The sequence below is a fragment of the Spea bombifrons genome, chromosome 6, assembly GCF_027358695.1.
Source record: "Spea bombifrons isolate aSpeBom1 chromosome 6, aSpeBom1.2.pri, whole genome shotgun sequence".
Taxonomy (NCBI): Eukaryota; Metazoa; Chordata; class Amphibia; order Anura; family Pelobatidae; genus Spea; species Spea bombifrons.
Genome location: NC_071092.1, coordinates 29,581,161 through 29,596,108, shown reverse-complemented (window position 1 = coordinate 29,596,108; position 14,948 = coordinate 29,581,161). Strand labels below are relative to the sequence as shown.

Sequence of the window (14,948 nt, the reverse complement as noted above, 5' to 3'; positions counted from 1 at the left end):
AATATGGGTTGTATAATAAGTGCAGAAGAAAAAGCTGCTAGCGTTATAAGCTATTATATACATTCCACCAGACAACCAGTGGTAGCAAAAGCTAGTGTCAGGAGGAGCCTCACGATATAAATAGTTATATTGATTAAGGTCTGAGTTCTTCTGACCTGGTTCACATACCACAGATCCATAATTTGCTTAAAGGGTATGCTTACCTTTGCACCCTCTTTCCCAGCTGCCCCTGGCAATCCTTGCTCTCCAGGAGGACCTGGTGGCCCAGGGTGGCCTCTTTCTCCAATAGGACCAGTCTCTCCAGTTGGACCCTGAATGAGAAGAAGTCAAATTAGTATAATAAGACTGATAAACAATGAGATGTCACAGCATAGAAAACCTTCTGAAAATAAGAAAGGACAGTGAAGTGATGAGGAGGAAAAGGATATTAAGATGGCGAGATAAAAAATACAGAGGATGGGGCAGCAAAAAGGTATATGGCAAGATAAATTATAGCTGTAAGCAGATGCGACTGACGATGACTAAAGTGGTGACATGAAGGATTTGAAGACAGATGTAGGACTGTGAAATTAAAAAGACTGACGGGAAAGTAGAATGGAAGTTAACGAGAAGAAGCGTAGGGACATGAGATGGACGAGACAAGCTGGTGATTAGTACGAAAGCTGAGTAAACACTTACCTGAGGACCAACTACACCTCCGGGACCTGGGGGCCCAGTTTTTCCTTGGAAACCCTACAAATTTAACAATATAGTTAATCACTGTAAAATGCAAGACATAACAGTTCTAGACTTGTAATAACGAAGGATTTGGAGCAGGGAACCCTTCAGTTGCTAAAACAACCCACTTCACATGAGCCAAATACAACAATTGACCCTCAACGTCTCGTCTATTTCGTTACGCCAGTAATGCTTGTCCCGGCATTAGTCTAACGTCTGCTTATACACAATTATTCCTTTGGGTTTATTTACGTATGTGACTTGATATAATGTTCCCTGTGTGCCAGAGTAGATAGCAGTAAATCTCTATACAATCCTTGGCCGGCTCTGAAGGCTTACGGAGTGACATGTATGCATGGTCTTCTACTTACCGACTCTCCAACATAGTTAAAGTGCACACTAGCAAGCTGAAGCGGTTCTAGCTCGTGCCAAGCTGCATTAACACTTTCAGTGTGATGAACAGTGCAGCTCATGGTGTGAAAGGGTTAAACATAATTTTAAAAAGCATTAAATCCGCCTGGAAATAAGAGGTGAGGTTATAATGGCATGGAGGGGGGGGGGGGGGGGGCCACAATTCCGGAGGATGATGGATGATGTCTGCGTGAGGAGGGCAAAGCTATTCGTTAGTGTTAGAAAGCAATCAAACTAAGACAATTAACTGGGTGCAGCATAATGAAGAAGCATAAAACCATTTCTCATTATATCGGTGAAGATTGGGCTACAAACACGACGCAACAACTTCCATTATTCTCCAGGAGACTAAATATTGACATTATTCTTGATACCCACAGAAAGTTGTCTAAATATATTGCTACCTCTTAAAAAAAGATCTACAATTTGTTTGGTATAATTAGTCGAGGTGGAATGCCACATTAAAAACGACACAGAAATGTCCTTAATTTTGACCATTCCACCTAATACTGTCCAGTATTAAAATAAGGGGACAAGTCTTGCATGGCTCAGCTCTCTCCAACTTCATGAAATATATGTGTCTAATAAACCTGGGCTCACTTGTATATACATATAAAGCGGTGATTATTAAACCCTGCTCTGATAATGGACATTTTATAACCACAAGGATGGTGTTACTACATAAATTGATTTAAACGGGCCTGTAATCGACTTGTTAGGAAGGTTTATTTTATGGGAAGGACAACCTCTACTAAAAGCAAGTCGTAAAATAAGTAACATATATCTACAACGCTGCAACATGAAAAACAAAAACGCTTCTTAAAAAAAGGAAATATATCACACTTTACATCTAGGAAGTACAACTGTGTGCTTCCAGCAAATACGCTAGCTCCAATCACCTCTGCAAACCAACTGCTGGCTGTGAGTGATAGGAGGTGTATTGTAATGACAGGTCTCCCCTATGAAAGTTCCCTGGCGGAAAGGAGTGCATGTGCTGGTCTTAAATCATATATGCTGCGGGGTAATCTCATCAGGTTGAGCCCCCCCCATCTGTTATTATAGTAGATGACCTTTCTGCAATTGCAAATGAGCGAACCAAATTATGCTTGAGAGCCACACTGGTTTTACTAGGAATTCGTTGTACCATTTCAAACAAGTGGAAAGCAGTACAAGTGATTACATGATGTATAAAATACCTCTCCCTAATCAGACGATTCAAGCAGAGCAATTTATTTAGTGTTCCAAAATTGGAATTTCGGATGGTCCATTTAAACCTCAACACCTATGAACTCATCGCATCCGCACACCGTTCATTGACAAGTGCAGACAGGTAGCATATAAGAGTCATAGACGGCAAGGTGACTGAATTCACTATATACATTTCACATAATGCCTTAAAAGATTTGCTTGCATCAAGCCAGATTCGTAGAAGTCTTTTTTTTTAAATGGCCAAGCTGGCATCCCTAGGTCAAATTCGATTTCTGGAAATCATCATTGAAGAATTTGGCAAAATGTTAAGTAATGGCTAATTTGTAAAAAAAAAATCATTTTATGGGCCAAACTACAGGTTCGCTCATCTCCACCTGCAATCACATTACAGCACCAAAGGTCTTTTATTGTCGGAAAATGCAGTGATCAAGCAACACAATTTGCATTAAAATAAGGTGATTATACTGCAGTTACACCTGAAAAGGAAGTGTAAGTTTAAAGCAGTAAATGCACATTATTGGAAAGCCTATGGTTAGTGGCATTTAAATGAACACGGAAATCAGTTTGCATAAGTGAGATGCATTAAGAAACACGGACAAAGCAGACTGTGGTACATTTTAGCTGCGGGTTTAATAGCCAAAGGCAATTAGGCATATGCTTTGGGGAGCAGGTAAAACATGTCTCTTTTTAAGAGTGGTAATCCATGTGCCGAGCCAAGATGGAGATACAGAAATATCCTGCCCTGTGGGGTTTTGCTTTATGAAATGAATCTCACCCTGTGATGCTGAGATATACAGAGGGTGAAGACATCTGACTGCTACATGGCACTTGCTGTTTTTTAAACTACTCATATGTTCTTAGAACTATACCGCTAGAATGTTTAAGCCAGCTGGTACCGTTGAATAAGAAAGGAGTGCCCACCCTCCTACTTTCCTCTTAGTACAACTATCCCATATCTGTAATATTGGATGTGATGGATATGTGGGGTGCTAGAATCTATAATGCTGAGGCGTTCCAGCACAAGCCAGCCATAGACCCCATACATATATGCACAGTATGGACATGGGCACATCTGAATGGAGGTATATGATTGGCTGAGTGCAAGAGGCCTCTTGCGGTACATAGGGTAAAATATGCAGCCATCTGACACTCATTCCTCTGAATGTAAATAGGCGTTACTTTCCATAAACAGGTCCGATCAGATATTAGAACACAGCTCTGCCACAAGTTCTGGAGGGTCTTCTCATACCTGATCAGAAGTGTTTGGAGAAACTAACTGTCAGAGGAGAGATGGGTGTGGGGTGGCTGCCCAGAATTTGAGGAATCTGTCTACTTACTGTTTCTCCACGTTGTCCAGGGTGGCCGGGCAACCCATCCTTTCCAGGAGGTCCCTAAAACAAAGCAGACCTACTTTAAGCAAATCATGTCATATACCAATCGGTCCTAACACATTGGTATGGCGTGACCAATACGATTATTTTGTGTCTCTGTTCGAAGATACTTACAGGGGGGCCTTTTGGTCCTGGGAACCCTACAGGGCCCTGTGGTCCTTGAGGTCCCTGGGACACAAAGGAAGCAAAGAGTTTTGATTAGTGAGACAATCCTATGAAATAGCTGCAGTGGTTCAGTAGCCCAGCACCAGTTTGAGATCAACTACAGCCTCCTACTCTTGAGGCAAGAATAATACAATATATTCCATTAATATGTGCGGGGAACTTAATAATACATGTCTGTAAATAACAAAATAACTGAATTCAAAATACATTTACTTTGGATACACCATTCTTTTTGCGAGAATCACATTGTGGAAAAGGTCAAACGTGTAAAAATGCATGGTTACTTATGAAAAACAAAACATTCAAACTATTTAGAGTTTATGTGTGGATTCTATAAGAAAGATGCAAGAATAAGATTACTTAGGAATGATAAATACATTGAATAATTACCAATAGATCTAGTATTGACTAACATATTAATAATCCAGAAATGTGTCTAATATCGAAACGACTATTTTGAAAAAGCTGATTATAAAGCTGAAAGAATGAGTAGACTAGATGGTAATTATCTGCCATTATAAACTATATTTTGATTCCTTTTGTAATGTGCTTTTAAATAAGAGAAGATTAATTTGGACGGCACAGGGTACTAGCCACGTGTTTTCAGTTTCAAACAAGTTCGGGGCTAACAATTAGTGATGTTTGCTTCATCCAGTTCTATTTAATGATATTAAAATGTGATTTTTGTATTGTGAACATGCTATATCTGCCATCTGGAATATAACAGTAGGGTTGAATGGGAATAGCCAATCCATATCTACACTTACTCTTTCACCAGGTGGGCCAGGGGGGCCATCGTTTCCAGCTGTGCCCTAAAAAAGATGAAAAGTGGAAAATTCAATATAGAGAAAAAACACTCAAGTAAAGAGTTAGAGGCAAACCTAACCACTCTTTTGTTTTATAGTTCCACAATGGCTATGTTCTTAATACAGTATGAATATCTCTTAACGAATTGTAATTTCGTTACTCACATCTCTCTATGCAAAAATCAAGACAATGGCTCAATAATTACCTTAGGACCTGGTTTTCCAGTAGGACCTCTTGGACCTCTAGCGCCACGTGGACCCTATGAGAGTAAACGAAAATATAATTGATGACAATTGTCCTGGCGCGACAAGGCTTTTTACACACCCAAAAGAATTGATGACAGGATGTGTAGACACTTACCGTTGGACCTCGTTGTCCCCTTGGACCTGGTTTGCCAGCTACACCCTAGTGATACAGAAAAACATTTATTAAAAAAAGTTTAAGAAAGGATACTGCATGCTCATACAGTGAACATGAAATTCTCAGGGTTGTTCCATATTCTACCTATATCTGTTATCATTCATTAGAAACAATATTCATCAAAACTAGCATGTTTTTGTAGGTGACACGGATGTCTTCAGCCATAGCATGCATGAGACGTGAGACTACATTTTTCCTTGTATGTCATTCAAAAACTGGCATCTTTGGAACTTTGTCTTAACCCAACAGATGGGTAACCAGACTGTTACGAGCTTTGCATGTTTACCAACATACATCAATGCGATATTTCTCTTGTGTTTGTTTTTTTATTTTATTAATTTAATTCAATTTCGATTTTTTGATTATGTTAATTTAATGGATACAATTATAATTGCAAATATTCTAGACCTGCAGGAGAAAATATAGGTTATGTCCATAAGACTGGAATATGATAATGATTCTAGCAAATGGTCTAAGATCTCATTTTGACTGTATATCATACCCGTGCTCCTTTCTCGCCGTTGGCTCCATTAAATCCTGGGAAGCCTGTGGAACCCTAGTGGAAAACAAGAATTAGCAAGTATTAATAATCGGTAATGCTACTATGAAGAAAAAGGTTTATATAGATGCAATGTATCACTAGGTCTTCTCAATATATCATAGACGGTATAATGAAGTTCTTACCAGAAGTATTCAGATCCAGAAAGCATAGAAAAGATCAAAATATTTTATCAGACTAACCGAAATGCAACAAATGCTGCAGGTATCCGTATAAAGAATAAGGTTCCACAGAACATTTGTGGTTTGGTTTATTTCTTTAAATTCGGCTCTGTGTTTCTTCAGTTCCTCCGGGCAGACCATGATTTACATTTCAAGTCCCACTAGATATAAAAGACTTACCTTGGGGATAAATGTGTTGGAAATCTGTGAAAGCTGATGATTGGCGGGGGAGAAATTCTACTGCAAATTCACCATTCATTGTGCATAGCCAATGATTTTAATGGGAACTGAACTCGCAAGAGCAACTTTCTGGAACTCGGAGAACCAGACTTGGTACTTGTGAGTTGCTCATCTTATTAAACATATAAAGAATTTTCATGATGGACAGGGTCTGGACTTAGATATTTGTGGGTTTCCTGAGATCAGAATTTGATTTTATATACATAGAATACACCACAAAGCTACTCATTAATCCTCCAACGCATAACTATGCTTTCTGGTTCCTTCTGAAGAAGGCCATAGCACACCCTCATCTCTATTCAATAGCAGTGCTACCCTATGCTATTTTACATGTAGTGTGGAATTAACCCCCAAATTAGTATGATCTCCCTACTCCCACAGACAGCACGTATCTGCTCAGTAAAATATGAAAGTAAAACTGTTTTGCTTTTAGTATTAACCCTGTGCCTGTATTCTTAATTCATTCTATTTTAAAAAAGACATTGGACACCCTTAATTTCCATGTTTGTAAAAAAAAAGCACTTCCTAAAAGCTTTAGGAAAAAGGATTAACGTCAGCAGAATAATTTTTTTTTTTTTTTAAATAGAAACATGACTGCAGTTGTGCAGAAAGTCCTCATAATAAGGTCTTATATATGAAAGAAGTATCTGGAGCAGCCTCCTTAAACAAGGTTTGTTTGCCCTATAACAATACGGCAGACTTTTGATCTCAGGATGCGACAGGAAATCTCTCCAGATGACTAAAGAACAAACAAAATGTGGAAACCAATCAATCCGACAATCTAAACATGAGATGGATTTGCGGTGGGTCGGAAAACACCAAATTGGTAAGTTTATAGCAAGGATTCAAACAGTCGAGCTAAAACACTTGACCTTTCTTTCTGTATTCTTTACCCTATCGATGCCGCAAAAGGGTGCAATTCAATGCTTGGTAATTGCTTGCATATGTATCCTGAATGTATCTATGGAGAAATTTAGCTCTGGCTGGGTGATTCCATGGAAACAAGGTAAGGCTGTCAATAGGGAACCTAGCATACTTTGATTAAAAAAAATAAATTGTTTTTTAAATATAAGTGTGTGAAGAGATGTTAGAGTAACTCCGGTACTCTTATGGGTTTATACCTTGGGACCTTGTCGTCCGGGATATCCTGGTAATCCTGGTACTCCGAGTTTACCCTAAAAAAACAAATAAAATAAGAAGATAATTAAACACATCTAACCCTACAAGAAGGCAATGTTTGTATTGTATTCCACATTGCTCATAGATGTACAGTATAGAAGTACTTTCACAAAGAATCCAGTTGGCACACAAGGGCCTCTATAGTAGATAATATTACTCTGAACTGTACACATGGCCAGTTAAACTGAATCGCATAAATCAGACCCTCTGCGCTGGTGGCCCTTGTTCAGCTACGCAAATCAGGATTTCATATGCATTTAAACTATAACTGGAACTGTTATGGTTATATTTGGCCTATGTAATGATGATTGTACTATATAGTCCCATATTACTACAGAGTGTTTAGAACAAAGGTGTGTTAGCATGAACGTATTGACCTAATGGAAACTCTTCAACCTTCCATTAGAACAAAGTTCTAGAGAAACCCGAACTGTGTCGGATATTACATTTTATACCCGACCTAAGTTGTTGTAATGTATAATTTCAAAGTAATGTTACATATGCTTATTGTGTTTGAACCAAGTAATACAATGTTTTGGCTGATGGAAAATATAGGATATAATTTATACAATAAAATCAGAATCTGCACTTGTACTAACCTTTTCACCAGCTAGACCAGGGGGACCGCCATCACCTGTTGGACCAGATCTTCCCTTTGGACCTTCTGGGCCATCCTCTCCTCTTGGACCAAGAGGTCCAACCTCACCCTAAGACAGAACCCAGCATCACACAGAGAAAGTAATAACTGCACCTTTCCTTCCTATCATGGGCAACACTAGAGTAATTCAGAGCAGAGTGCTAATTTTGGAGCAATCATTATGTTCAACTCTCTTCTATAGTAATTGATCAAAATTTTGCTCTGCTCCAGTTGTGTCTAGATAAATATGAACTTCTGTAATTTGGTCTATGGTAAATCCGCCATTATATGCATAGAAAATCACAAATTTGATTGAATATCATTTTTAGTGCAAATGTGCTTAAATTTCACTATGTAGTTTGTTATGTTTAAAGGTATTAAGTTACCGCAGGCTCCCAGCAGTGTAATGGTTAAGCCATTACCATATATATAACTTGGGAAAATTCTAAAACATTCATTTGAACTGCAACACACACATGCATATAGTGAATTTAGATTTATTCAAATAATTCAATAGAAATATATAGACGTATTCTATTTATGCTGAATTAGGTTTGTTGAAAAAAATTGTGGATACAGTCCACAAATTTATCTCTGTACTTACCCGGTCTCCTTTAAGTCCCATATCACCCTTAAATCCTGGAAAACCGTCCTCCCCCTGTAATAGAATAAGAAATCACTATGAGTTGTACCCACAGAGAAAAACTATGTTGGAATCGTAAATTCTCCTTCACAGTATATTGATTTTATAGTGTCATCACTTATAACAATGCCACGGGGCCCGTATTTCAGTTGGTGTTACCTGCTCTTAGCATGGGGTATCAGAGAACGTAAATATGTGGGCTAATTTCACCTCTAATACTAGAAATAGCCATATATGATGGCATCTCCGGTGCCAGGGCATGCCTCCTGGATGGCACATATATGAGCTCATACTAAAAATGATCATGGCTGGGATGTCCCTTTAAGAATGAATGACAATGTAGATGTAGCCCCAAATAGATTTTTCGTATCCCCATACTGTGCCTTGGATCAGTTAAAAAAACGTCAGTCTACAAAGCGTTTAAAGAACTGAAACCGCTCATGCTAAGATTCCTGTGCACTGCTATACAAGCAGTAATAATGCATTTAAAAATAACTAAATGAACAAAAGCTGCTGAATTGCTGCAATCAGTTTTCAATTGAACTTGATTTAATTATTCTTAACTCTGACAGATCTGAAAAGCATGCATTAATATGGCCTTTGGAAAACACATACAGTAATCAGATGTAGGCACACACTTGCCAAGCTGGTCATTTAAACCCTAACACCAATTAATTGTTCATGACACCATGTACAATTTTATCAAAACTAGGGGTGGGGGGGCAGATCACGCTCTTGGCCGATGACGCCACCCGGTGTGTTGCTGGTTGATGGGCCAGTAACAAGAGATATCTCTGGCCTCGCCAATCCGCCTGTTGACACTATGAAAGGCGCTGTGTTCACGGAGCAAAAGAATATGACGTCATATTCCGGCTCTCCACAATGGCGGGGGCAGCTTTGGTCAGGCCTAGGGCAGCACCCCAAGGTCAGGAGGTCAGGGTCAAAAATAAGACCTCATCCAAAAGGAGAGGATAAAAGTGGGAGCAATCACATTCGTTTAGATGTTATCTAGGAATTATACACCCCTTCGTCTGCAGACACCCCTGACTTTATATGAGAATCACATCTGCAGCCATGCTTAACACACCAATAGATGGAGCATATTGCATTATTTATCTCTAGTGTCAAACGCTCATGCCGCAGGGTTTGTGATTATAATAAATTATTAGCACCTTTTATAGAAAGCAAATACATTCTGCGGAGCTGAGGTCCGATGGAGTGTATTTAACGGGGTGGGATTATGACAAGATGCGTAGACTTAAGAAAACGGAGAGGAGGACAGAGACGACACTTATACAGAGAATGAGCTACGGCAGGATTACGTTCTGTTTGCTCGTGTCTAATGGCCGATTGTAGATGGATCAGGGCAGCGGATCATGGAAGTGCTGCCAGCCTCGCAGAGCCCATCTCTGGATTAATTGTTATTTGTTCTGCTAACAAATGGGAGATCCGACATTGTCTTGAATGCTAAAAGTGAATCGTGAAGGGATAGAAATCTCCCAATTCCTCTATATACTCGATGCTCACAAAAACTTGTTAAAGTGAGTGTGCTTTGCCTAAGCCAGACATGCCTCGTGAGACCGGCCTAACAATTTAGATTCGATTTATTTCACTAACTTGCTTAAAATTATATTTAGTTGATTTAATAATAGATGTTTTACAACGACTGGCCGCCAAATTCTGAAAAGCTATATGAAATAAAATGGAGTTTTATGACTCAGAGAATGTTTAACCATTAAAGGTGCTGTTCCACTGTTTTATAAAAACATGAACAAAAGTTGATAATAACGAATGACCTGTTTCCTCTGAAGGTTTAACCACAAAGAAAATTTGTTAAATACCACCAGTTAAGGTATGGTAAGTGGTTCAAGAGAATAAAGCCATTTTTAGTATGGTCCATCTGAAGCGTTTACGTCAGACTTCATTTAAATGTTTATAGAAGGAAAACATGCACGCATATACATAAAGGTATGACATACCTTTTCTCCTTTGCCTCCCTTCAAACCACGCACGCCATCTGCTCCCTGTGGCAATAAAGGACACAATTAGTTAGACAGATATACCGGCAGATCCATTAACGGGAAAAATGAAGAAACTTAAACCAAAGAAAAAAAAATGCTCAAGCAATTTGCTTTAATCATAAATGATTGGCTCTCGGGACCAGACGTAGAGCACCAAGCTCTGGGGGACATACTTTCAAGTTCTGCCATTCCAAGGATGAGGGAATTTAGTGGTGAGTTGGCTTTTCTGATTTTTAAGGTATTTGATGAAGATTCTAGCTCATACGGTTACTGTTCTCTAAAAATGCACGAAATTCTGTTCTGCTTATTGCAAACCTAAATTTTGCTAATTGTTAATTCATCCCCCACTCTGATAGGAGTTGCCTGTTGTGGGTTCCATTCACTATGGGCCAGGTTTTCTTGCACTCACTACCAAAGTGCAATTATCAGTTATCACTGAGATGACCCAATTCTAGCTCTGGAGTATTTCATCAAGTTTGCGCTTTATAACCTGGTAATTCAAACAATTCAAGTCTACGCTGACGATAATAGAGACTCGGTTTGATTTGGTTTGACTCGGTGTCAAGATTCTACGTGCCTGGGTTCCACTTGAGGTTTAGTTAATAAACCCCACATAACAGGACTTTTAACAGAAGAACCTTTCAAGCGCCCAGCAATTAAGTTTACCCCAGAATAAAAAGATTGTCATACAATTTAAAGAACATACCTTAACTCCTCGAGGTCCTGGGTAACCAATTGGTCCTTGAGGGCCAGTGGGACCCTACAATAACAGAAACAATTGATTTCATTATTAAGCCAAATAATCAATACAACAAAAGTGTGTTGTATTGATTTCAAGCAAAAGAAAAACTATTTTACTTAGGTGAAGGCTACAAACATTCAGCCCAATGTACCAAATCCAGCAAAATTGGCCCAGTAATACAATCCATGAAAAAACACATTTTACACACCAAGTACACACTCAGATATTACTATCCTTGAATGTACCATATCTCACCAACAAGGACCCATTTGAAGCCCAATGAGGCCCAATAAACACTTTTCCAGATATTATTCCAAGTACCCTGCGGTTACATTTTTCATATCAAAGCACATCATGGAGCAATAACTCCTTATTCTCAAATTGAATTCCTTGTAAGCTCTAATTAAAAACTCTAATTCTTTCATAATCAGGTTGCTTGTCAATGGGGGTCTATGAAACTAAATTTTGTAAAATTTCAATTAAAGGTTTAAATCAAAATACAGTATGTTGGTTGATCTCTATCACATATATACTGTATATACTGTATATATTTATGGTGTCAATTGTAAGAGCCAGGGGCTATTCATTGTGGAGCTAGATACTTATCTCATTATGCATCTATGAATAAAACGTTGGTTGTGCTTCTGTCCTAGGATTTGTACAATGCTGGTATATACAGGTATCATTTTTTGCTCCACAAAGCACTTTCTGTGGAGAAGACTTTAAGGACTATGCCTTATTAAACTACAGATCTGAATTACAAACTTACCGCTGCTCCCTTTTCTCCTGGAGGTCCTTCCTTACCAGGATGGCCCTAAAATAGAGCAATAATGTTATTTCAGGTGGAATTTGTGGAATTTTGATTTTTTTTATACACAGGAACCTCCGTAACTTGAAATAATTTCAACTCATAATGCAACATATGCAGTTTTTCTTAGGGGCTCCTTAAGGGGCTTGCCTTAAATCTCAGAATTCAGGATGAATTGACAGATGACAGATGATATATGGTCGTGCGATTCCAAATGGTCAGAAGGTAACATTTAAAACAGAAATTGTGGTGGATAAAAAAAGCAATGTGTTTAATGTACTAAACTATTATAATATTATATATTATAGTTATATATCTATAGTTTTATATATATAGTGCATTGAAAACTGTCTCAATATGTCATAAATTGCATACACTAATCCCTATCGCACACCACAATTACTATAGTTTGCTGTCTAAATGTATTCAATATTATTAGCAATAATAAGGATAAATCATCTGAGAATTACTTTGCCATTAGTCACAAGTTTAAAAGCTGAGTTTTCTATGGTATCCATGTGAATTTAACAGGCTATTATAAATAGAATAGTATGATACAAAAAGAGAATTCTCCTAATTCTTTTTTTGTGTCATACTATTCTATTTTTAATAGAATTGAATTCTGTTACAGGAATAAAATAGACCACATTGTCAAGTCACAGAACCCCGATGACTACGCATTTAGTCCTATTACCGCTGATATACCACCATTTGTTGACTTGCCAGATTAATCCAACTACTTACTGGGGGTCCATCAGATCCAGGTAGTCCAGGAAGACCGGGCTTTCCGTGTGGGCCCTAAACCGAGACAAAACATACATTAAGCTGACATACACCAAACCTACACACAGTGCAGAATACAAAAAAAAGTAGGCAGCGAACGCCACAAAATGATAATAGAATGGATACCGCAGTCGAAGAAATGCTTATTTTTGTGAAACTCCTACTTTCCATTCAGTAAACATAAAAACAGCAGTGGTTGACTTTAACTTCCCAAAATACTGCTTTTAAGGATAAATAAAATGCTTCCTGTTACCGGGCTCCTGTAGCTTATGACTGCACACTGTGTAACCTCTCTTTCCCCCTAGTATGTTTATTTGAAATGCTACACATGAAAGGCAGACGAGACGGGGCGGCTATATGGTTAACACAGCAAACTAGCGCACAGAGGAGTCTTTACCTTCTCACCAGGGGGACCAATGGGGCCTTGTGGACCAGGGAGACCCTGCAGAGAAAGAAAACATTATATCTCAGGATTTCATTCATCACTGTGAGTTGAGAACAGACGAGTATTTTATGCTACGGCCGCCGTGCCGCATTCCTGAACTCACACGTGGCAGCCTGGAGACTGGCTCACAATTGCTCATTAGTTCTTACTCTAGCCTCTAAAAGCACGGTACAGACGAAGGTTCTTTTCTGTACTTCTCATTGATAATCATTAACATTATTAATAACAACATCAGGTACAATTATTGTAAGATACTCCATAACTTCAATTATTAAATAATTATTATGGCATGCTTTCCTAGCTGTATTTACAAAGTAGAACCTATGTCTGTATATGCTCAGGAACTGGGAAGACCCTTCCCAATATTTCTCATTGGGTTTTTTAATTATTATTATTTAATACTGTGTCCCACAAGACCAATGTCCAGAAGCCCTCAGAAAGTTTGTCCTTTTTTAAAACAAGATATATTGCTGTAGACAACCGAGGTTTAGCTGTGGTGGTCTTCCTATAAGCTCACCTTTTTACTACTGAAAGGAGGCCTTGAAAATGTTGACTACCATAGATTTTAAACTACATAAACTATATAAACCATGTGAGCACCAAAAAGAAGACATATCATCATCTGTTATATCTCAGGATGCCTAAGCCTGTGTCATATATTTCTCCCTAAAAAATACTTGAACAGCTTGTCTATTCCCCAAAAGATCTATGCATGACTTACTTGAGGACCAGTGATTCCTTGTTGGCCAGCAGGGCCTGGCTCTCCTTGTGGGCCCTGAAATGCAAACAATTTAGGTTAGAAGATACAAAATTACAGAAAACAAGACTTAAGATCTTAAAATGTGTCACTACATATCAATCAATCCATAGGCAAAAATGAGACTCTGGTATTTGGTATTCTTTCTTATAGTTGTGTGGGAAAATAACGTTCATATCCAACTTCACAACAATAACACGGCCTTCAAAGTGCTGATCCGAGTATATTGTTCCATAACCTATTTCTTTTCTATGATCCAGCAAAGAAGTCTCATCCCGAGGCCGTTTTAACTTAAAAAGTATCTCAGCCCGGAGAAGGATTGTTTAGAGAAGGTGTTAGGTATGTAATTCACTGTCAAATACATTTTGATCCATTAAGTAAAAACCTTCAAAAGACATAGGAAACAATTGTAGATAAATTGAAGGGTATAGCAGTTAGATTTATATAGGTTGTGGGTGTATTATCCTTTAACACCTTCTCATTCTGTGGAGGCTATCTTGTCCTATGGTAAGAGTATCATCCCTGAACAACCATCATCTACAATACCACGTGAAGTTCCAAGAATAAAACCATCTTTTTTCGCTAATACTGATTCATTAATATGAAAAATGCAGAAACCATCTCACAATAACTGGCTTTCCCACTAACCACTGCTTATGTGCCACTTTATCATGTGATTGTCCAAAGTTTTTTAAAAAAAGTAACAGCAGGTTTTTATTTTATTTTTTTTTACTTTTTTGAAGCATTTGTTCAAAAGACTGAAAAGTACAAAAGAAGCTAAACTAATATATGCAAAAGGAAAGGAGCTGGAAAATTACCATTACAGAGCTTAATAATCAATACAATGGAAGAC

General features: G+C 38.2%; 1 protein-coding gene and 1 long non-coding RNA gene across 10 annotated transcripts in view; one reads left to right on the top strand and one right to left on the bottom strand.

Annotated features, from left to right (window-relative positions):
- The window catches only part of LOC128499871 (uncharacterized), a 374,046-nt gene extending 372,740 nt beyond the window's left edge, over positions 1–1,306 (top strand). For all 4 annotated transcript variants that reach the window (XR_008354821.1, XR_008354819.1, XR_008354820.1 and 1 more), the window contains exon 3: positions 1,270–1,306. This is a non-coding gene — a long non-coding RNA (uncharacterized LOC128499871). The remainder of the gene's footprint in view (positions 1–1,269) is intronic.
- COL11A1 (collagen type XI alpha 1 chain) overlaps positions 1–14,948 on the bottom strand; it is an 85,227-nt gene that overhangs the window by 25,186 nt on the left and 45,093 nt on the right. For all 6 annotated transcript variants that reach the window (XM_053468816.1, XM_053468815.1, XM_053468817.1 and 3 more), the window contains 17 exons: positions 14,060–14,113; positions 13,291–13,335; positions 12,855–12,908; positions 12,072–12,116; positions 11,267–11,320; positions 10,519–10,563; positions 8,501–8,554; positions 7,859–7,966; positions 7,202–7,255; positions 5,623–5,676; positions 5,061–5,105; positions 4,906–4,959; positions 4,661–4,705; positions 3,843–3,896; positions 3,675–3,728; positions 679–732; positions 204–311 (listed from right to left, as the gene is read on the bottom strand). In XM_053468816.1, the coding sequence (XP_053324791.1) occupies positions 204–311; positions 679–732; positions 3,675–3,728; positions 3,843–3,896; positions 4,661–4,705; positions 4,906–4,959; positions 5,061–5,105; positions 5,623–5,676; positions 7,202–7,255; positions 7,859–7,966; positions 8,501–8,554; positions 10,519–10,563; positions 11,267–11,320; positions 12,072–12,116; positions 12,855–12,908; positions 13,291–13,335; positions 14,060–14,113 (981 nt within the window). The remainder of the gene's footprint in view (positions 1–203; positions 312–678; positions 733–3,674; positions 3,729–3,842; positions 3,897–4,660; positions 4,706–4,905; positions 4,960–5,060; positions 5,106–5,622; positions 5,677–7,201; positions 7,256–7,858; positions 7,967–8,500; positions 8,555–10,518; positions 10,564–11,266; positions 11,321–12,071; positions 12,117–12,854; positions 12,909–13,290; positions 13,336–14,059; positions 14,114–14,948) is intronic.